The 22,963-nt window shown below is 39.8% G+C and overlaps 1 protein-coding gene across 2 annotated transcripts in view; it reads left to right on the forward strand.

Moving 5' to 3' along the window:
- HPSE2 (heparanase 2 (inactive)) overlaps positions 1–22,963 on the forward strand; it is a 200,884-nt gene that overhangs the window by 155,678 nt on the left and 22,243 nt on the right. Inside the window, exons 6-7 of one of the 2 annotated variants that reach the window (XM_063306989.1) lie at positions 5,915–5,962; positions 21,100–21,193. In XM_063306989.1, coding sequence (XP_063163059.1) covers positions 5,915–5,962; positions 21,100–21,193 — 142 coding nt within the window. The remainder of the gene's footprint in view (positions 1–5,914; positions 5,963–21,099; positions 21,194–22,963) is intronic. The other variant, XM_063306990.1, reaches the window with a different exon arrangement.

The following is a 22,963-nucleotide window of genomic DNA, read 5'->3' on the forward strand; positions in this document are numbered from 1 at the left end:
ATAATGAAGCAAAGTATTCAGCTTGTTGTCACACTGTCTACCCATTTCCTAACTTACGTGCCTGATCTTGTAACCAAAAATTCCTTTGAAGTATCTGCATCAAACACTGAGCTTTCCTATCAATGGAAGTCAAAGTAGTAGTAGTAGTAGTAGTAGTAGTAGTAATAATAATAATAATAATAATAATAATAATAATAAAAACTTTAGAAGTGTGAAAACAGGATGAAGTACATTACCAACTTTTCTTGTGTTATTGATGTTTGACCATGTAATAAAAATGAACACACATAAAAAATGGATTTCGTATGGGAGAAAACATTATGAATCCCTGAAATAAGTGTATCATCTTCATAGTTGGTGCTGTCAGATAGGTATGCAGACAACCTGACAGTTTATTTGATTTAAGTTGCCTCCTTTGAGGGGAAAGTTCGGTCTTACATGTTTATTATCTTTCTTTGCTTGCTTTAAAATGGCCTTGCCAACCTTTGTTAAGCTGTAGCCTACATCCATTATCTTACTGACTGGATATTTTGGAGTTGTAGTTGAATTCATCTAAAAGGCACCACATTTAGATAATTTAACAAAATCCTTCTAAATTCCGTTGTGTGAATATGCATTTTTGTGGTATCATGTCATTTTTTATATTTATCAAATAATATATCATATATTCTCACAAATATGATCTGCATTAATAATTATATCTAAGACATATTTTCCCAGCCTTGTGTCCTCCAGATGAATAATTCCAGAATTCCCAAACAATATTCTGCACACTATGGTTCCACAGTTTGATGGGTGAAGTTGGGGAAGGCTGCTTTATGCAGAAGTGATATTTCAGTTTTCTTTCTCCAGCCAAATGTGGATTTTGAGAATAAAAAACTGCAGAGGATTAGGAGACAGAAAGATAGCTGCATCAAAGTGCTGTACTCCAGTATAGAAGAAGTGTGATGGCATAAATTGTACTACCTGCATTACCGCCCCCTACTGTGTATCAAGGCTGGAGTCAGCATCCAGAATAGTCCATGGAGTAGGCAAAATGGGACCACCTGCCTAAAGTAATAAAAACAATACAAAAGATGGTGACATGAAACCCCATGTTGGTAAAAGCAGCTGAAAACCTGTAATGCACTCATTAGTGACAGAACTAGCAACACACAATGGCAAAATCTGGTTCTCTTTCTTGGGTTAACTCTGCATCACAAGACTAGTGCTGTGTCTGCATCACAGGACTAGTGCTCTTTCAACAGGTTTAGTGGTCTTTCAAAAGAGTGCTAAATCCACATTTTAAAACCTTACATAAGGAGCTGGAATAAGACTTGACAAGCACTTCTGCAGAAGCCAAGTGTTCAACCTGTCCTGCAGTTCAAACTAGAATGGCAGTGCCTAGTAGCTGGAGGGGTGGGGTCATGCTTGTAGCAGCCTAAAGTAGTCAATCACAGCTGGACAGATCCCAACCTCTGGTTGTCATCAACCAGATCATTGATAAAAGTAAAGGTAAAGGTTTCCCTCGACGTAAAGTCCAGTCCTGTCCGACTCTAGGGGGCGGTGCTCATCTCCGTTTCTAAGCCTTAGAGCCGGCGTTGTCATGGACACTTCCGGGTCATGTGGCCAGCATGACGACTCGGAACGCCGTTACCTTCCCGCCGAAGCGGTACCTATTGATCTACTCACATTTGCATGTTTTCGAACTGCTAGGTGAGCAGGAGCTGGGACGAGCAACGGGAGCTCACCCCGCCGCGCGGTTTCGAACCGCCGACCTTCCGATCGGCAGCTCAGCGGTTTAACCCGCAGCGCCACCGCGTCCCTAGCTCATTGATAAAGTGTGCTAAATAATTTCTATGGCAAAAATTGTATTGGAAGAAGAGGGAAAACACCATTTTAAAACTGGAACAGCTGTAGCTGATTTAGAGTTACGATTTTCAGTCTCTCTGGTGTAACTAGATACATCAGAGCTCTCCCCTAAAAAGCCACAACATCAACAACAAAAAAAGCCATTGTAGATTATGCGCGTTCATGGTGATTTCATTGCTCATTCATATATACACCTTTTCGAAGTCTGTATAAGAAACCATTTGCCCCTTGCCCCATAAACATAGGAAATAATTGTTGTCATAAAGTTTATTTTTAAGTCCCATTCCCCCTTAATCTTCACTGGATGTTTCCAGATGGAAGACTACTAGAGCTACCAATTAGTAGGGCAAACTACTCCATCTGTTGTAAGAAAAAAAAATATGGAGGAATCAATGGGAAACATGAGAGGTTACAAATAGAAAATAATGTCATGTGAACCCCCTATAAAATTCCATTAACACAATAGGGCAGTTGCACAATAACAACTATGCCTGGAAGCATCTTCAGAGGAAGATAAATTAATTTCAGTTTCAAAACCAGACCACTTTTTTAGCCCAAACTTTCCCTTGTGTCAAACAGAAATAGTGCTGTGGCAATCTATTATAGAGACTTTTTTTGTGTGTGTTTTTGGTAATTGCAGGCTGTTTTACCAGATATGAAAAATGCATAGAGATACTTCATTTAACTGTATTATGGTTTGGTGCCAAGTTATCTGCATGACTGCATCTCCCTATCAGAGTCAGCCTGACCACTTTGGATGAGCAGGCAGAAGCAGCTGGTTGTCACCAGTTTTGGGGAGGTTGGAGAGGCTGAAGCCTGGAAACATTTTTCTGTGACGGGCCTGACTCTCTGGAATGGCCTCCCATCTGCTATCTGGAAAAAGCTGAAAACAGAGCTTTTCCAGAGGGCTTTTGGGGTCTGATGCCAGGTATTGTTTTGCTTTGTTTTAATGTATTTATAATATATATTTTGGGGTATTATGTTTGTTATTGTTGACCACCAAGAGAGAAGCATGATATAAATCTGATGGATGATAGATAGATAGATAGATAGATAGATAGATAGATAGATAGATAGATAGATAGATAGAACCAGCCTAAAAATACATGCTATATTCTCTAGGAAAGTCCTGTTCAGGAACAGTTAAACTTAATAGCAGATGAACATAAATATCTGTGCATTTTAATTATTCCTATAAGGTGTGAGATTTATCCTTTTTCCTGCTTGCTGCAGAAAATTGGCTCTACCTGCCCTTGATATGAACAAGCCTGAGCACTGATGTGTTTTTCTCCATATTACAAGAATTATCATTGAAGTTAGAGGTGGCCATTAATTTCCTGTCCAAGATCTGATTGACAGTGCAGACATTCAGATATGTTTTGGGTCAGTTCTTTGAGCACTGGCTAATTCAGAGCCTATTTGCTGGTGTGTATGCTGCAGAATGTTGATATAAGGCAAACATGGAAGGAAAACAGATGTGGTTCAGGAGAGAAAAGCACACATCAAAGAATAACTATCAAATGCTGGAGAAATATCATGGGGTACTAGCAATTATTTCTGATTCCTGCAGAAGGAAAAAAAAAGTATCAGAAGAATGGAGAAGGACAAGTATGTGACGTCTATATTTAAGAAGGAGAAGTTGAGAAGTTATAGACTGGTTAGTTTGACTTTTATACCCTGGAAGTTATTAGAATTAGCAATAAATCAATCTTTTTTAAGCACCTGTGGGAAAACAGGGTAATTGCTAGTAGCTGGCATAGATTTATGAAGATGACAACAGGGATAACCAATCTAGCAGACTTTTGGCAGGGAATTCTTCAAGTATATCTGGCGAATATTGTAGATAGCATATACCTTAACTGTTAAAAACATTTTACACATGGATCATAGAAAAGCAAGTAGAACAAAATACCAATTGGAAGAATTAATTGTTCATCACTGACTGTTCACAGTGATGTGCTGGAGCCAGTTCATACTGGCTGGCAAGAGCTGATTGTTAAATTTTCAGGAATTTTGCGAGCCAGTTGTTAGATCCAATTGAAATCCAAGATGGCATCCAGGATGGTGGTCTCTTAGTGTGGGGGAGCTTGTGGGTTTTTTTTTTTTTTGCATTTTACTATGCTTGGTCTCCTTGGATGTCCCACAACCATGGTGGTTGTGACACCCCTCTACCATCCACCTCCACCTTCACTGCTGCTGCTGTTACCTCTCTTCATTGTTCCAATTACCACTCCAATGTCCAACAAGTACCAAGACAGTTCCAGCCATTCCACTCAGCCAGGATATTTCAGGAAAACACCATCATCCTGCCAGGACTGCTACTCAGGGACTTCAAAAACAAGACCAGCAGAAACTGTGTTGGTCTACTGAAGATTGGGAAACCCGCTCTTTGTTGTCCCAAGACTTGAAACCACCAATGATCCACACAACCATTACAACCCCCTCAGTCTACCTTCTGCAAATCCCCTCCTAGACCCATTGCCATGAGAAAAAAAGGAAAATGAAATTTCTCTTAATATTCTGCCTGAATCTCTTCATGTTGGGGGTGGTTCCAGTCAGTGTTGATTGTGGTGGGGGGAGATGACAAATCTTCACCCCCTGCTTTGCAGGGTCCCACAGGGATCAGCACTCTCCCCACTCCTGTTTAAAATCTACATCAAACTGCTGGATGATGTCATTTGATGGCATGCAGTGCAGTATCATCAGTATGAAATAGAATTTAAAGCAGTAGTGATAGGTTGAATAATTGGCATCCCACAAAAGTAAATTATCTACTATCTAAATTACCCCCTAGCAAAGTTGAAGCTATAAATAAGGCAGGATTGGTATACCTTTAACATTCTTGTGCTGAATAAATTTATCAATGTGGTACTATTGCAGATTCAGGAAAATAATTTTATATCACATCATACTCAGAATGAATAACTGTGTATGTAATGAGCAAGTCATGCTCAAATCACCACTGGAACTGGAACATACTGGCTCACCGTATGAGAGCAACTCACTATGGGATGTTTGTTATGTTACTCTCAACACTCACAGTTGCTGAGATTATATTAAATGATTGAACAAATTGAAAGAATTCCCCATGATTAGCTGTGCTTCCAGACTTATGTGTAATTCTATCCATCAGCGCACATTGTGCAATTGTTCCATCTTTTCTTTCTTGAGAGATTCTTTATAGTGAAAAAACACTGGTGGATTATAAATAGAAGACAACATCTGGATCCTTCCATAAAACTCCATGAACTACATGGTATGATTGCGTAATAAGAGCCTTGTCTGAAATCTCTGCAGATTTCCCAACAATATTTAAATGAAATGCAGTTGGGAGAGGCTGCCAGTTTAATCAATGCAGCAACACTGGGGGAAGAATTAGAAACCCTTTCTTCTGGCACGGTACTTTCCCCTTCCAAAATTACTGTTGGTTGTTTTGAGATCAGCAAGAGAAAATGCTAGACCGGTTTCAGTTCAAGTCATGAAATCAGATCATTCCATATTTTGTATGTGACAACATGGTAACCATGGTGTCACACACCTGTACAGTTAAGTATTACACATCATACTGCTTTTGCCTACCACGTAATCAGATACATGTTTCCTAGTCAATTTCTAGAGCTCTGTCTCTTGCCTTTGTCTAAAAACACTGCCTGTTTAAACCATATTTGATGGGAGTTTGAGGAGTTGCAATCCCGAAGTATCTAGGAGATGTCATATTTGGAAAGCTGTTTTAAGAGGTTCAATACTATAGCACCCATTGAGACAGGTTACTGGATTAAATTTTTTTGGATGAGATTCTTCTTCACCAAAGAAAGTGCATTCAGAACTGGAATAGGTGTGAATATTTGTACCATACTGCATTCAGCTCATTTACTTTGAAGTGTGGCTCTCACAAAAGTGTAGTGATTTGGTGTATTTGGTAAAAGAGTTACCTCATTCTTGGACTTATTCAAAGACAGAGGGACGTGCATATGTAGGGTGTGTGTGTGCACACCTGTGCATGTGTATACATGTATGCCTTTCCTTTATGCCCATAAACTTACCTGTTTTCTGTATCTCACAGGTTCATGAAAGTGGCAGGGAACGTAGTGGATGCAGTTACCTGGCAACAGTAGGTATTTCTTTTTCTCTTTCAATGTTTATAGCAATATGATAGAGATAAGAAAGTTGGGTACAAGACAAAAGAAAACCTAGCGTTGATCGCCAATGGGCAAGAAACCAGGAGGCTGTGAGTCCTAGTCCCAACTTAGGCACGAAAGCCGGCTGGGTGACCTTGGGCCAGTCACACTCTCTCAGCCCAACTCACCTCACAGGGTTGCTGTTGTGGGGAAAATAGGAGGAGGAAGGAGTATTAGCTATGTCCGCCACCTTGAGTTATTTATAAAAATAATAAAGGCAGGATATAAAATAAATAAATAAAAAATAAAAAAAATTGTCTTCAGACAAGAGAGAACTCAGAGATTTATCCTCATTCTGCTCTGAACTCATTGCTCTGTTGCATGACAAAAGGAAGAGGTACTCTTCTAATTATGTGAAACAGAAGAAATTCAGGGGGTGACCACAGATTAGCTGCCCCTGTAGTTAAGCAGAACCTAAACTACAGGTGTGGATAATCGGCAGTCATCAAGCTGAACAATAACTTCCAGCATCCTTCATCTTTAGTATTGCTAGCCGGGACTGCTGAGCATTGTTATTCACATGCCACCTCTCTTATACTGTTTATTCTAGCTATACAGGTAGTCCTTGCTTAATGACTACAATTGGGACCGGAATTTTGGTTGCTAAGCAAAGCAGTCATTAAGTGAATCCAACCCAATTTTATGACTTTTTTTACAGTGGTTGTTAAGCAAATCATGTGGTTGTTAAGTGAATCACACAGTTCCCCACTGCTTTTGCTTGCTGGAAGCTGGATGGGAAGGTCAAAAATGGCAATCATGTGACCGTGGGACACTGCAACAGTCATAAATGCAAACCGGTTGCCAAGAGCCCAAATTGCGATCACATGACCATGGGGACACGGTGATGGTTGTAAGTGTGAGGACTGGTCATAAGTTGTTTTTTTCAGCACTGTCATAAGTCCAAACTGTTGCTAAATGAATAGTCATTAAGCGAGGACTACCTGTAGAGCAAAGAGACCTGACATGCTTAAAACAGGCTATTCTAACAGATACAGCAAGCCCTTGGAGTACTTCAGTATTCAGGTAGGGTGGTATTCTGAAGAAAAGATATAGCTCACATTGGAAGTCAACTTGGCTTCCTGTGTAATTAATGCATTGCAGGCCAGCACATGGGTCACATTTATCTGTTGGTGTATCTGCTGTTGTAAGGAACAGCTTGCAGGGAAGCTGACTGAATGTAGAATTAGTGCTGAGTCAGTGGGCTTCAGAAGAAAACAGATGGAAAGAAGTAATTTCTGCCCTTTGTACTGTTTATCTGAGCAATCAAGTTTCTTTACCCAGTGATAACACATGATATTTTTGGAAACTCTCATGTGCAGCATTTACCAAGCCTGAAGGGATTACTGAAGGAGGCCTGATTGGATTACACAGTTAGAAATCCTGACTACAGGAATTTTACTGTAGCAGTCCCAATAGTTGGGATTGGATTCATAGGTAGCTTCCTTGAAAAAATATTTCAGATTAATGTTTGGTGTTTCTGCTGCCTACCAAACTGGCTTTAGTGCCAGGTATGAACTGAATACTGAAAACTAACAACAGTCACTTATTCTAGGGATTTGGGTGCTAGCATTATTTGTTGATATTTTCAGAATGATGAGCACCAAAAAAGCTTTGCCTTGCACATAATGTTTTTTTAAGAATGATGATCTTCTAGGATTCTACATATGTTTCCTGGTGATACTGAAATCATCCCCCCATACCATAAATTCAGCTATGGAAATTTAGGATAATGTAGGTCATTGTTCACAGTAATATATATGAGACTCTTGTAGACACCATGAAACTCTTTTCATAATGCTACTTCTCTTCCTAACTTTCAAAAATATGGGAATATAGATTGCTTTCCCAGTGGCTATATAATGAGAATAAGCCTGGCTATAATGAAAATTGCATTATTGGCCACAGGTTGATTTGTTACCTATGCAAATAAGTTATTGCTGCTATCACATATTTTATGGCTTTAGGGTGACTGGCAGAGCATTTGTGAAATATTTGCTCATGAAATATGTATCATGAATTTTGCTTAATACTTATAGGTGTTACATTGTATCAGTGGAACAAGGAAACATTTGAGCATCTAGTGCAGAAATATTATTTGAAAGAGTCAATTATATGGACTGAAATAGGAAAAAGGACTTGAAAATGCAAGATATGTAATATTCTGTAGCATGGGTCTATATGCCATGACCCTATCACTGAGATCAAAATAATCTAGACTCAGTATTTCTTCTCAGGAACCCAAGATGGGCTGAGACAGTAGATGCTTGTAGATTAACATGAATTTATTTGCTACAATTTTTACAAATGGTAATCCTAATTTAGTCCTATTTGTATGATATTTAGATGTAGATTTAGGAAGAAATTCGGGGGCAGGGGAGAGTATCTGCTTTCTGGAAATTACAACTCCTGCCACTGCTGGGAAACCATCTTCCCATCCATATCCTTTTAGAACTTCTGTTGCTAAGACTTCTGCTGTTGCTGTATGGTGAAGGTTTTTATTTGAAAACTGTGTGCACATGGTGTTGGACAAGGCTACATACAGCACATATTTTCATAATAAATTATTAAGAAAAACAGAAGACAGAAAGTGAAACTGAGCAATGGGAGTTGCTAGATATATAGCCTGTCATTAGTGCTTAATTAAAGTAGAAGTAAAGGCAAGAGAATATCTCAGATAATGCAGAAGAATATGTTTTGATGCAACCACCAACTATTTTACGAATCAGCCTTCTACATGAAGTGAGGCATGGTGCTATGCTAGTTCAGACCTTAAATGATTGCACTACAGTTAAAACAGAACTGTACAGTTTGCACAAAACCAGAAATAACGAATTTGCAATAACACTGAAAGAAAGGCCATCTTAAAAGGAATATCATTTGTTTAAAAATAAAAGTGAGGGCAATACTAAATAAGGGGAAAAGGCTGGTGTAGAGGCAGAAGTGTTATCTCAATTATGCAAGAACTGTTTCTGACAATAATTTGCCGCGTTAGCTCTTCCCAATGAGAAATATCGAAGTATTTAATAATCAGGATATGCTAATGCATCTTTTTAAAAAGTTGTATTATTCCAAGAAAAATTAAAAACACTGGTAAGAGAAGGCTTCTCAAACTTTGTGGTGCCACAATCGCCTAAAATTTCAAAGTGGATTGATTTTTCTCTTTACCTTAGGTAATGAGGCATCTGTTTAAATCTGTAAATTCAGGTATCTGTTTAAATACAGTAGTTTTAGAATGTAAGACAGAAAAAAAATGATATAAAATTTGCCTTGAGGTAAATAGCATTTCTTGATTACAGAGGATTAAAATTTGGTCCTGACTGATTTATTCAGAGAACTAAAGATATGCCATAAGAAGAAATTGATATCTTTCTTGAGTATGAATGGTGAATGTATGAGTCCTTAGAGATATATTTTTCCCTTATTTAAATGCCCCTCCTTTTCATATTGCTGATATGTACACAGATAAATCTTCAGCAAAGGATCGTTACCTTGCCATGGTGCTGGAGCTTGAGCACCTCAATGATGCCATGAGCTAAACCGTGAAGGGCCACCCAAGATGGGAAGGTCATGACAGAGAGGTCAGACTAAATGCGATCCCTGGGGAAGGTAATGGCAACCCACCCCAATATTCTTGCCGTGAAAACTAAATGGATCAGTACAACCAGAGATATGTCGGTATACCATCCGAAGATGAAACTCCCGGGTCGGAAGATGGTCAAAACGCTACTGGGGAGGAACAGAGGATGAGTTCAACTAGCCCCAGACGTAATGATGCAGCTAGCTCAAAGCTGAAAGGACGGCTAGCGGCCAACGGTGCTGGTGGTGAACGGCGAATCCGATGTTCTAAGGATCAACACACCATTGGAACCTGGAATGTAAGATCTATGAGCCAGGGCAAATTGGATGTGGTTATTGGTGAGATGTCAAGATTAAAGATAGACATTTTGGGCATCAGTAAACTGAAATGGACTGGAATGGGCCACTTTACATCAAATGACCACCAGATCTACTACTGTGGACAAGAGGACCACAGAAGAAATGGAGTAGCCTTCATAATTAATAGTAAAGTGTCATGAGCACTGATGGTGAGCAGGAGGGGGCCCCTATCCAGGGGGGAAAACGCATGTGTAGTAATGAGGAGTTGAACAGCCATTCAAAGAGACACAGAACAGACCCGCCTTGACTTTTGGGGTTTATCTGTCTGGGTTTTCCCACACTTCTTCAGTTTGTTAGGATTTTCTGTCTAATGTAGCAGTAATAAACACTAGAGACCTATTCCTCGTCTCAGCGTGGTTCCTGACTGTTAGGACACAATGCTAGGATACAATCCAAAAAACGATAGAATGATCTCAATTCGAATTCAGGGCAAGCCATCTAACATCACAGTGATCCAAATATATGCCCCAACCACAGATGCTGAAGAAGCTGAAGTAGAGCAGTTCTATGAGGATCTGCAGCACCTACTGGACAACACGCCTAAAAGAGATGTTATTTTCATCACAGGAGACTGGAATGCTAAGGTGGGCAGTCAAATGACACCTGGAATTACAGGTAAGCATGGCCTGGGAGAACAAAATGAAGCAGGACATAGGCTGATAGAATTTTACCAAGACAACTCACTCTGCATAACAAACATTCTCTTTCAACAACCTAAGAGACAGCTTTATACATGGACTTCACCAGATGGACAACACCGAAATCAGATCGACTACATCCTTTGCAGCCAAAGGTGGCGGACATCTATACAGTCGGTAAAAACAAGATCTGGAGCTGACTGTAGTTCAGATCATGAACTTCTTATTGCACAATTTAGGATCAGACTAAAGAGATTAAGGAAGACCCACAGATCAGCTAGATAGGAGCTCACTAATATTCCTAAGGAATATGCAGTGGAGGTGAAGAATAGATTTAAGGGACTGGACTTAGTAGATAGGGTCCCGGAAGAACTCTGGACAGAAGTTCACAACATTGTTCAGGAGGCGGCAACAAAACACATCCCAAAGAAAGAAAAAACCAAGAAGGCAAAATGGCTGTCTGCTGAGACACTAGAAGTAGCCCAAAAAAGAAGGAAAGCAAAAGGCAACAGTGATAGGGGGAGATCTGCCCAATTAAATGCAAAATTCCAGAGGTTAGCCAGAAGAGATAAGGAATTATTTTTAAACAAGCAATGTGCGGAAGTGGAAGAAGACAATAGAATAGGAAGGACAAGAGACCTCTTCCAGAAAATTAGAAACATCGGAGGTAAATTCCAGGCAAAAATGGGTATGATCAAAAACAAAGATGGCAAGAACCTAACAGAAGAAGAAGAGATCAAGAAAAGGTGGCAAGAATATACGGAAGACCTGTATAGGAAGGATAACAATATCGAGGATAGCTTTGACGGTGTGGTCAGTGAGCTAGAGCCAGACACCCTGAAATGTGAGGTTGAATGGGCCTTAAGAAGCATTGCTAATAACAAGGCAGCAGGAGATGACGGCATCCCAGCTGAACTGTTCAAAATCTTGCAAGATGATGCTGTCAAGGTAATACATGCTATATGCCAGCAAATTGGGAAAACACAAGAATGGCCATCAGATTGGAAAAAATCAACTTATATCCCCATACCAAAAAAGGGAAACACTAAAGAATGTTTAAACTATCAAACAGTGGCACTCATTTCACATGCCAGTAAGGTAATGCTCAAGATCCTGCAAGGTAGACTTCAGCAGTTCATGGAGTGAGAATTGCCAGATGTACAAGCTGGGTTTAGAAAAGTCAAAGGAACTAGGGACCAAATTACCAATATCCGCTGGATAATGGAAAAAGCCAGGGAGTTTCAGAAAAACATCTATTTCTGTTTTATTGACTATTCTAAAGCCTTTGACTGTGTGGACCATAACAAATTGTGGCAAGTTCTTAGTGGTATGGGGATACCAAGTCATCTTGTCTGCCTCCTGAAGAATCTGTATAACGACCAAGTAGCAACAGTAAGAACAGACCACGGAACAACGGACTGGTTTAAGATTGGGAAAGGAGTACGGCAGGGCTGTATACTCTCACCCTACCTATTCAACTTGTACGCAGAACACATCATGCGACGTGCTGGGCTTGAGGAATCCAAGGCTGGAGTTAAAATTGCTGGAAGAAACATTAACCATCTCAGATATGCAGATGATACCACTTTGATGGCTGAAAGCAAAGAGGAACTGAGGAGCCTTATGATGAAGGTGAAAGAAGAAAGTGCAAAAGCCGGCTTGCAGCTAAACCTCAAAAATACCAAGATTATGGCAACCAGCTTGATTGATAACTGGCAAATAGAGGGAGAAAATGTAGAAGCAGTGAAAGACTTTGTATTTCTAGGTGCGAAGATTACTGCAGATGCTGACTGCAGTCAGGAAATCAGAAGAGATTTCAGAAGAGAATCCTTGGGAGAAGAGCAATGACAAATCTCGATAAAATAGTTAAGAGCAGGGACATCACACTGACCACAAAGGTCCGCATAGTTAAAGCAATGGTGTTCCCCGTAGTAACATATGGATGTGAGAGCTGGACTGTAAGGAAGGCTGAGAGAAGGAAAACAGATGCTTTTGAACTGTGGTGTTGGAGGAAAATTCTGAGAGTGCCTTGGACTGCAAGAAGATCAAACCAGTCCATACTCCAGGAAATAAAGCCGGAGTGTTCACTTGAGGGAATGATATTAAAGGCAAAACCGAAGTACTTTGGCCACATAATGAGAAGACAGGACACCCTGGGGAAGATGCTGATGCTAGGGAAAGTGGAAGGCAAAAGGAAGAGGGGGCGACCAAGGGCAAGATGGATAGATGATATTCTAGAGATGACAGACTCGTCCCTGAGGTAGCTGGGGGTGTTGACGACTGACAGGAAGCTCTGGTGTGGGCTGGTCCATGAAGTCACGAAGAGTCAGAAGCAACTGAACAAATAAACAAAACAGAGATAAATAAAACAGTTTAAAAGTTTTATAATTAAGAGGCATCAGCTGCAACCCTAAACTCACTGGCTACACTTCTGCTTAAGCCCAAGCTGATATTTTTGTGCCCAGAGTCCTACACAGGAACACTTAGAACTAAATGGGTCACAGAAGTACACAGAAACAATTGGGAGAAAGTTTTACCCAGAAACTGCAATTAGGTACATTCTGTTATTAAAAACCAATAGTTAAGTCTCAGTATTTTCAATACAACTGGAACTAAGCTCAAACCTCACATTTTCCTGCACTGTCTGAGCAAGCCAGTAGTTGGCTTATATAAGTAAAGCAAAGAGAAAGAATAGGAACATAATTCTGTCAAAGTTGTGGCTTTGCCTGCATATGCAAAGCCCAATCCCTGTCAGGACACACTCCAGCCTTGCCTTTCCTCTCTGCCTGGACAAGCAAAATGCCACCTTGATGAGGCAAAGTGGAAAATAAGAGGTTTAGGTTTTGTCTAATATGTGTGAGAATTTAGCAACTGGTTCACACAAACAGAAGCACCTAGCTAACACACCTGTGTATAAACATTCCATATTTTTGATCACATAAATTAGATCCAGTACCTCCACTGAGAAAGGGCTAGTGGACCAAAAAACAAAAAAACCCGAAACCCAGGCTTGGAGTGGGGTGGAATGGCGAAAGAAAAGGTGGCATAGCTCTAATTCCAAGCAGACCTCCCTGGAAATTCCTGAGTGTTGGGAAGTGGCCTTAATGCCATTAACTGAAGTAAAAGGGTCAGATAATGGAGCAAAGTTTCCTCTGCAATAAATTGGAGTAAAATAAAAACAGCTGTGCTGAAGCCATCCAACTTTGTTCATTATATCCTGTCTGAGACTAATGGGTCTGAGCAACTAATTGTGGATAGTGCTTGAAAAACATATTGAAGACTTAATAGTTTTGTTTAGTGAGGAAGCAGCTTGCATACCAAGTCCCCAGAAGTGGCTTGAGTTAAGTTTATATGGTAGTCTAAACTTGGGTATTGTGCATGCATTTAGACAACCAGCACAGTATGGACAGGAATATGATGTGATACATGATGAGATGGGAGGCAGAAGGCCTTCCTTGTTCAGGGTATGACTTGTTTTCCTGCCTTAATGTGTTGTTCGGAGTGGAGGCAATATCCTTTCAACCTTTTTAAAGCTCAGTGAGAACTGTCTGAATTGCAAGATTCTATATGCTCTTTGCGGTAATACTTCCTGAGAGATATAGGAAACCATTTGCTGTAAATGAAAAGGCATTCCAGCAGCAGTAGCAAAACTGCACAGTCATATCTCTGACAAGTGGACAAAACAATTTGGATTGAGTTTCAGAGTGTAGTTAGTGATATCAAAGACTATCTAGTCCAGTTTCCTTTCCAAATATAGAATCATCAGCATACTTTCCCATTATATATCATGTTAAGCAAATTAGGTCACAGGGTGCCAGAAGCATAAAGATGGTGAACCAGAAAAAAGGGGTTGCAGAATAAACCATTTCAGATTACTGTAAGGAAATCACTGTACAATGACAGAGGTCTTGATCTCCTTCTTTGTCACAATTGGTAAGTGAAGAGTGCTATCATGCCCTCCCCTCAGACATCTCTTCTCAAGTCTAAACATGTCCAGCTCCTTCAAATTTTCATTCTTAGGAACTAGTTGCTAATTCCTTGATCATCTTTGTTGCCCTTCTCTGCACCTGTTCCAGTTCATCTAAATCCTTCTTAAGGTATGTATGTGTGTGTATGCCTTCAAGTCTGTGTTGACTCCTGGCAAATGCCTAGACTAGTCCATGCAGTTTTCTTGGCAAGATTTTGGAAATGGTTTTCCACTGTCTTCTACCTAGGGCTGAGAGGATAAGATTGGTACAAAGTCACCCAGTTGGTTTTGTGCCTACAGAGGACTAGAACTCCCAGTTTCTAGCCTTATGACTTTAACCACTATACCAAACTGGCTCTCTTTCTTAAGATATGGTGCCCAGAAGTTGATATAGTACTCAAAGTGAGTTCTGACCAAAGCAGAATAAAGTAGAATTACTACTTCTCATGATTTGGAAACTGTACTTTTGTTGATACAACCTAAAGCTGCATTTGCCTTTTTTTTTTTTCAGCCTATCATATCAGTGACTCATATTCTGTTTGCAATCAATTACTGTGCCAAATATCGTTTTTTCAAGTAGCATTACCAAGCAACTATCCCATACCCTATACTGGTACTTCTGTTATATATAATTCTGTTTCTTTCAGCTTATTTTTCTGAGCTACAAATTTGTTTTGAATTTTATTTCTGTCTTCTAAGATATTAGCTATCTAATTTTTGTCTTATCTGAAAATTTGATAAGCATTCTTTCTATCTCTTCATATACATCATTAATGAAAATATTGAAGAGGAGAAGGCTAAGGACTAAATCTTGTGGTACCTCACTCACCCACTCTCTTGAATTTTGTGAAGGACCACTGATGAGCACAGTTTGAGAATGATTGATTTTCAAGACACTTTATTGTCATGCTATCCATATCACTCTTAATTAACTTATTAATCAGAACATCAATAATCTGCTCAATTCTTTGCTGAAATCAAGATATCTTATGTCTACAGTATCCCCACAATCTACCCAATCAGAAAATGGGATAATCTTGTAAGAATTGTTCTTTACATGCTGATCTCTGGTAATTACTTTATTGTTTTCAAGGTGCTCTTTATAATCTGTACTAGAATTTCTCCAAGTATCAGTGTTAGACTGACTAGTCTGTAATTCCCTGGATCCTTCTTTTTTCCCTTTTGAGGACACGGACAACATTTCAGTTCTCCAGATCTCCTCAAAAACAATACAGCATATCAATATCTGGCCAGACTATTAATTACTTCCCTCAGTATTGTAGAATGCAATTAATTTAGTCCTGGAAATATAAGCTCTTTCAGAGTAAATAGGCATTCCCTGACCATGTTTCTATCAATTTCATGTTTTAATCCCACCCCTTCATTCTACTCCTGGTGGACCACATATTTTCTTGTTAAAGAAAATTGCATTCAAATACAGGTTGACTTGTTTTCTCTTTTCCTTGTTAGTTTGGTTTTAGCTAAAACAGTTAAAAACACTTGGGGAAAACTAAAAATGTATCTCTGACTAATCAGGACAACTTTTTTTAATGCAGGTTATTGTTTCAAATGCAGAGGCATTTGTATTTCACTTGCATTCAGAAGCAAATGTGTCTTCTTAAATGGTACAATATGCATATACGTTGGCTAAAAACAACAGCAGCACATTTTCCACTTCAAAAAACCCACATTTCTTTATATGTGTACTGATACAGATTTAATTAATTAAATGCACCAAAAATAGTGCTCTAGAAATAACTGGGAGACTAAAATGTGTTAAGTAATTCCAAAATGTGCTTCAGTGTCAAAGGCATCTGTACTAGGTAGCAGGGCGAAGTAACCACCTTAGAACATTTAGAGTACTGTCAAGAGCAGCAGACGTACCTGATCCACAGGGAAGGCCTGTTGTTTATGTCCAACTGGCCTGGATGGGAGCTGTACAAAAGCACTGACTGCAGGAGTAGCCCCTATTCTCTCAAGACTTCTGTAGAAAGCTTCAGCTTCTACCTCAGGGATCATAAAATGTTGTTAGAGTTAGTAAACTATGTCTCAGCATGCTGAGAATAGTCAGTTAAGAATTGGACAACTTTACCTAGTTTAGCAAAACAAAACAATAGAATTAATTGCTAAAACCCTCAGAGAAGATAAGCAGAATAGATCAGAAGAGGACTGATCAAGAAACCAAGCATACACTTCCTTACCTCTCGAGTTGCTAGACAGTATTATCTGTTGAGCAGCGAATTAGGTCTATCTACATTCTGGATTACATCCTCCCACTCCCCACTCCGGTTTGTTCCCTAATATGTTCTCCACCCATTACTATTTGACAACTAGATATTGATGTGCCTAGTAATATGTTCCAGAGCTCTCATGTGTCAGTGCTTCGTATCTCCCTGTGGTCTAAGAGAGTAGATCTGCCTGATAAACTTGCACTGGATTTATACATAGTTATATTTAGAATGTGCTGCTGTTGGATGGCTAATATACTACAGTAAAGTAGATATTAAAAGCTGGAGCTATTATGAACTATAAGTGCCCACTCAAATTTTACTTGAGGCCAAGGCTTAGCAAGTTTTTTTTAAGAAAGCTGCTATATTAATTTAACCTATGTGTCTCTTGCCCTTTCTACAAAGTAAGGATAATAATCTGACTGGAAGATTACCAGTATAATGTGAGTGTTTTGAGGATTTAGGAAAATCACTCTGTTAGTGGTGTTGTGATTCTACGATTTTATGAACCAAGCAATAAAAATGTAATTAAAATATTTCAGGAAAGAGTGCCAAAATAGCAATGTTGAAGCATTCAGACATTGGCTTACAGTGGTTTGGATCTAGTCTCAGTCATACTAAGAGGAGCCTCTCTTGAAATCACAACTATTTTATTGATTTGATTAGATCTTCTCTAAGTTTGACTAAGCCTGGACCTAACCCATTAATAATAAAATAACTATTTCCCTGCCTTTCTTGTATTTATGGCTATCATTAATGGAAATAAATTTCTACTATATCTAAAACTAATAGAAAATCTTCCACACTGATCGTTCCAAGCTTGATTGAACAGAAGATTTGGTAAGGATAATGGCCCACTGGGAGCTATGCCAACGTTTAAATAACCTTATTCATAATTTTCTAATTTGAAATCTCATAAGAACTATACTACATAATTGATTATAGGTCTAACTTCCACCCTATTTATCCCAACAGTTTCCATTTTGCTACCAGATTAGTTATGCATGTATTATTTATTTAATTGGGCTTACATACTGCTCCAGTCATTTCAGATTGTAAGCAGCTTACTCTATTCCATAAACAAAGTTAAAAATATACATAACATACATCAATTTACCCGAACTAGAGGAGTGAACAACATGTATAACATATCTATCCCCAAGGCCCTGTTGGAAAAAACAGGTTTTAATAGCCTTTCTAAAATTCAGCAGGATTGGAGTTATACAGATTTCAAAGAGAATGATGTTCCATTGAAGGGGGCGTTGACTGAAAAGACCTACTTCTGAAGTCCCTGCAGAAGACATTTCTTGAGAAAAGGGACCTGGAGGGAACCCTTTATATCTGATCTTATCGGACTGGCCAAACCAACTGAAGAAGGCAATCATGAAGATATCCAGGCCTTGAGCCCTGAAAGGCTTTAAAGGTGACAAACCAGGATTTTGAACTGTATGTAGAAGCAAAGTGGTAACCAGTACAGCTCTCAAAACATGGATAAATTGAGATGTATCCATAACTATTCAAGCTGCTGTGTTCTGGACCAGCTGTGACTTTTGAGTGCTCTTCAAGAGTAGTCCCATGTTGAATGTATTGCAATACTTCAAACAAAAGACGACCAAGCCATGAATAATCATGAGCAGGCTCTCTGATTCCAGGGAAGGTTTATTTATTTATTTGATTTCTATAGCCTCCCATCTCAGCAAGTGACTCTGGGCAGCTTACAACAATAAAACTATAGAACAATTAAAGCAATTACAATTAAAACAGTTAAAATATAAAATAAATACAAAATAAATATACATGGCTGCCAAGCAAGCAATGCATGAATGTTAATACAGCCAAGAGACAGGACCATCCACACACTCGAGGCCCAAGGCCCGGGCACAAAGCCAGGTCTTCACGGTCTTATGAAAGGCCAACAGGGTCGGTGACATCCTAATTTCTGGAGGGAGGATGTTCCAGAGGGCAGGCACTACGGAAGAGAAGGCACACCTTCTAGTTCCTGCCAACCGACACTCCCTGGCTGACGGGACCCGCAGCATACCCAACCTACTAGATCAAATTGGACTGGCAGAAACAACTGGGAGAAGGCGGTCCCTTAGGTAACCCAGCCCCAAGCCACGAAGGGCTTTAAAGGTGACAACCAGCACCTTGAATTGCACCTGGAAGCACACCGGAAACCAATGCAGCTCACGTAGTAGTGGTGTTACATGTGTCGAGTACCCAACACCATTTACTATCTGTGCAGCTACATTCTGCACCAGTTGAAGCTTCCGAATGCTCTTCAAGGGCAGCCCCATGTAGAGTGCATTACAGTAGTCCAGATGGGAGGTCACGAGGGCATGAGTGACTGTGAGCAAAGACTCTTGGTCTAGGAATGGGTGCAGCTGGTGCACAACCCGAAGTTGTGCGAAGGCCCTCCTAGCCACGGCTGCCACCTGCTCTTTGAGCAGGAGCCTTGAGTCTACGAGGACCCCCAGATTGCACACCGGGTCTGTCTGGGGCAGTGCAACCCCATCCAAGACCAAAGGTGGAAAAACCTTAGCACCAGGAGGCCCACAAACCCAAAGCCACTCAGTCTTGCTTGGGCTGAGTTGAAGCCCATTGCACCCCATCCAGGCCCTTACAGCCTCCAGGCACTGGGTCAGGACATCCATGGCAGGAAGTCTGGGGTAGAGATATAAAGCTGAGTATCATCAGCGTATTGATGGTATCCTACCCCAAACCGTCGGATCACCTCCCCCAATGGTCTCATGTAGATGTTAAATAGGAGAAGGGAGAGAATCGAGCCCTGAGGCACCCCACAGAGTAGGGGATGTGGGCTGGAACTTTCCCCCCATCAACACCAACTGGGACTGACCCCGGAGGAAGGAGGAGAATCAGCACAACACTGTGCTGCCCACCCACAACTCCCGAAGCTGGTCCAGAAGGATGATCAATGGTTTCGAAGGCTGCTGAGAGGTCAAGAAGAGCAAGGATGGTCGCACTGCCCCCATCCCGCTCCCGCCAGGTTGTAAATGGAGTTGTGCAAAGGCCCTTCTTACCACAGCTGCCACTTCCTCTTCAAGCAGAAACTGAGAGTCAAAAGAAACCCCAGATTATGAACTGATGTGGAATGGGGTAAAACCTATGCAAAACTATCAGTTGAATCTCCATAGAATATTCTTGGATGGTTTCTTAATCCACAGCCATTCCATTTTTCTGGGATTGATTTTAAGCTTGTTTCTCCCCATCGAGATACCAGCACAGATATTGTAGCATATGCTTTACATCTGAATATATTATATATAACCTCATCAGTTTAATTTATTAACATTGCATTTTCACTATTGACTCCTTCATATTAAATTATATACAGACGATCCACCAATATTTTCCACTTAAAAGCAAGCAGATCCTCCCAAGATTATTTCAGCTGTGATCCTCAGACGATGTTATCATTCCACTTGAGAATGTTGCTTCTGCAGTAAATCTAGCTCTAGTTGTTATCCCTTGTATGTGATTTTTTTTTTTGTATTTACAGTACAGTACATATCATTACTTATTTGAGAAGATCATAGTGGCTAATTACTAGGAGCTGTTATAATAGCAATTAATATTTCAGTACAGGATTTCTAAACCTTTTGTTGGATCATACCGTCTTACTGCCTGAGGTGACTAGGCCTAGGACATCTGCAAATAGAACATAAAGGAAATCACTTTCTCCTGTTATTGCTCTCCAACAAATGCTACTGAGAGAGATATATTGCTTCTGGTGTTTAGAACTCTTTTATACTTGGTCTGTCAATTAATCTACAGATCTGGGTAGAAGTACCTGTCTGGAAAGTTGACTGAGGTGGCTTCCATATTTTGTGATTAATAATTAATATTATTTTTATATTCATTATAATTTATACTTGTCATAGTTCTAGACATTGTATAGAAATGTGTTCCTGGTTTGAGGTCTGTTTTTCTTTATTAAATTGAATAAAATTACGTAGGACTTACAGATTGCTGCAGGTGTAAGTGAAAGTACAGAGAAGGCAAAGTTAGAATGATTTGGGAAGATTGCTGAAACATGTCACCATGGAGAAACTTCTAGAAGAATGGGGTTCTGGGTACAGGGAAAGGCACGTGGCAAAGGCACAGAAAAAAGAGCAGAAGAAAGAAGCAAAGGTCACCAATAGCAGCTGACCTTGTGTAGAACAGAGAGAATATTTGGGGGAAACGTAAATGTGGGCAGCAGAGGCGCGGTCTGTAGTCAAGGTGAGGGAGAGCACATAGTTGCAGCCCCTCTGACTGTTGCCTTCTCATTTTCATTCCAGTTACTACCTTGATGGCCGAGTGGCCAAGGTGACGGACTTCCTGAAAACACGCCTGTTAGACACACTCTCTGACCAGATCAGGAAAATCCAGAAAGTGAGTGAGTGAGAGGGAGGGCTGGGTCAAGAGGGCAGAATGTTTGCAAAGGTGGGGAGCTTCAAGTATTCCAGAGTGCTGAGTCTGGATTTGCCATGGGCTCAGTGCCAGATGGGTTTAGCAAAGGTTTCCACTTTGCTATTTCAGGGCCCTGTAAAATTCCAGCAAACTGGACAAATAAGATAGACAAAATAAGTATAACAATATTTGGGCGAGGTTCTGTGGACAGCTAAAATGTCCTAAGCCCTGTCCTTATGGAAACATTGGGAAAGCTGTTACTGACTGAAATAGCTGAATTTCAGAACCCTTGGAAGAATATGTAAGACAGGAAGTGGGGGAGGAGATGCTAGGTTTTGGAGAACAAAGGTGATGTAGTCTTTCCTTGGGCTAATGTATATCAAGGGAAAAGAGGCCATCCCTATGAACTCACCATGCTTAGCTCTATTTCCTATAAGGTTACCTGACTAGAATGTTTGGCCCATTTTTACAGAATGTTTTGACTTACCAAGAAAAAAATAAAAACAGTTTTATAATGGATCATTTTTCTCTTAATTGGAATAGAATTTTCAGCCGCTCTGCCAGGCAGATCCTAACAGGATATGAGTTACTTCATTAGAGAACCCAAAGATACCAGATGTTACAGATGCACCAGATAGTTACAGATGCACTATCCTGTTCCTTTTTTTATTATTTTGAGATGGTTCCTTCAAGTAATTCTAGTGAATGACAAGACCTTCAGGCACTTGTCTGTTTTCTATCCAGAGGTAGCAAGGGTTGTAAACTGACATCCTCAAACCTTGTATTCACTTACATGCTTTTGTTTCCTGGCACCATCATGTCCTTGACATGTCTGTGCTGCCAAGGTTCATCTCATGTTACAGTGGCATTTCTAAGAATGGGATCGCTGATGCCACATACATATTTCTCGTTCATCACTTCAGTTTTGTAAGAAAGTGTTAAGGCCAATATGGTTTTGGTGACAAGGTCTTGAGGCTTGAGGGAAAGGATTGCTACCATATGTCCAAAAACATTGATTACTCTCATTAAAGGCTCCAATATAGTTAAACCAAGAAATTGCTTTATAGCTGCCACCAAGATAATGCCTGTTTTTACTGATAACTGGCTTAGAGGCCAAAATCCTGCTCTGATTTATAAAGGAGCTAGGCATATACATTCATGTAGATTAGATGTCTGACCATAGTTAGTCAGACATCCAACCTACATGTTAATCTAACAAGCATGTTGTTTCTCATTTGGTTATATATATTTGCATATATACCCAGTAAGGACTTTTGCTTTTGCTTCCAGTTTCATGGGGCATAAGCTATATCATATATGAAAAAAGTGTTTAGAACATATGTATTTATAAATGTACATACTAAAAAATATGAAACTATTCAAAACTAGGCAGTGCTAAGCAGTAGGCAAACTACAAAGTGCATATATGTTAAAATTTCCATGTGGAAATTTTAAAAAATATTAACTTTTTTAAAAAACTGAGAATGAGTTCGATTTGCATATTTATGGCATATATAAAGTTTTGCTGTGAGTGGGAATAAGAAGAGTTTGATGGTGTTGCCATATGGTATAGCAGCCTACTGTGATATATGTCTTGGAAAGCAAAATTATAAGGAGAAAAAGCCTTTTCTTTCCTTGCATAAGGGTCTGATCTAGATAATGGAAATATCTTAAGTTGTGTGAACAATTTCTGTTTTCATAAAGAAATGAGGCTTTGAAGACATGGGCAATTTCATTTTGCAAGAGTGAAAT

The sequence above is a fragment of the Candoia aspera genome, chromosome 6, assembly GCF_035149785.1.
Source record: "Candoia aspera isolate rCanAsp1 chromosome 6, rCanAsp1.hap2, whole genome shotgun sequence".
Classification (NCBI taxonomy): Eukaryota; Metazoa; Chordata; class Lepidosauria; order Squamata; family Boidae; genus Candoia; species Candoia aspera.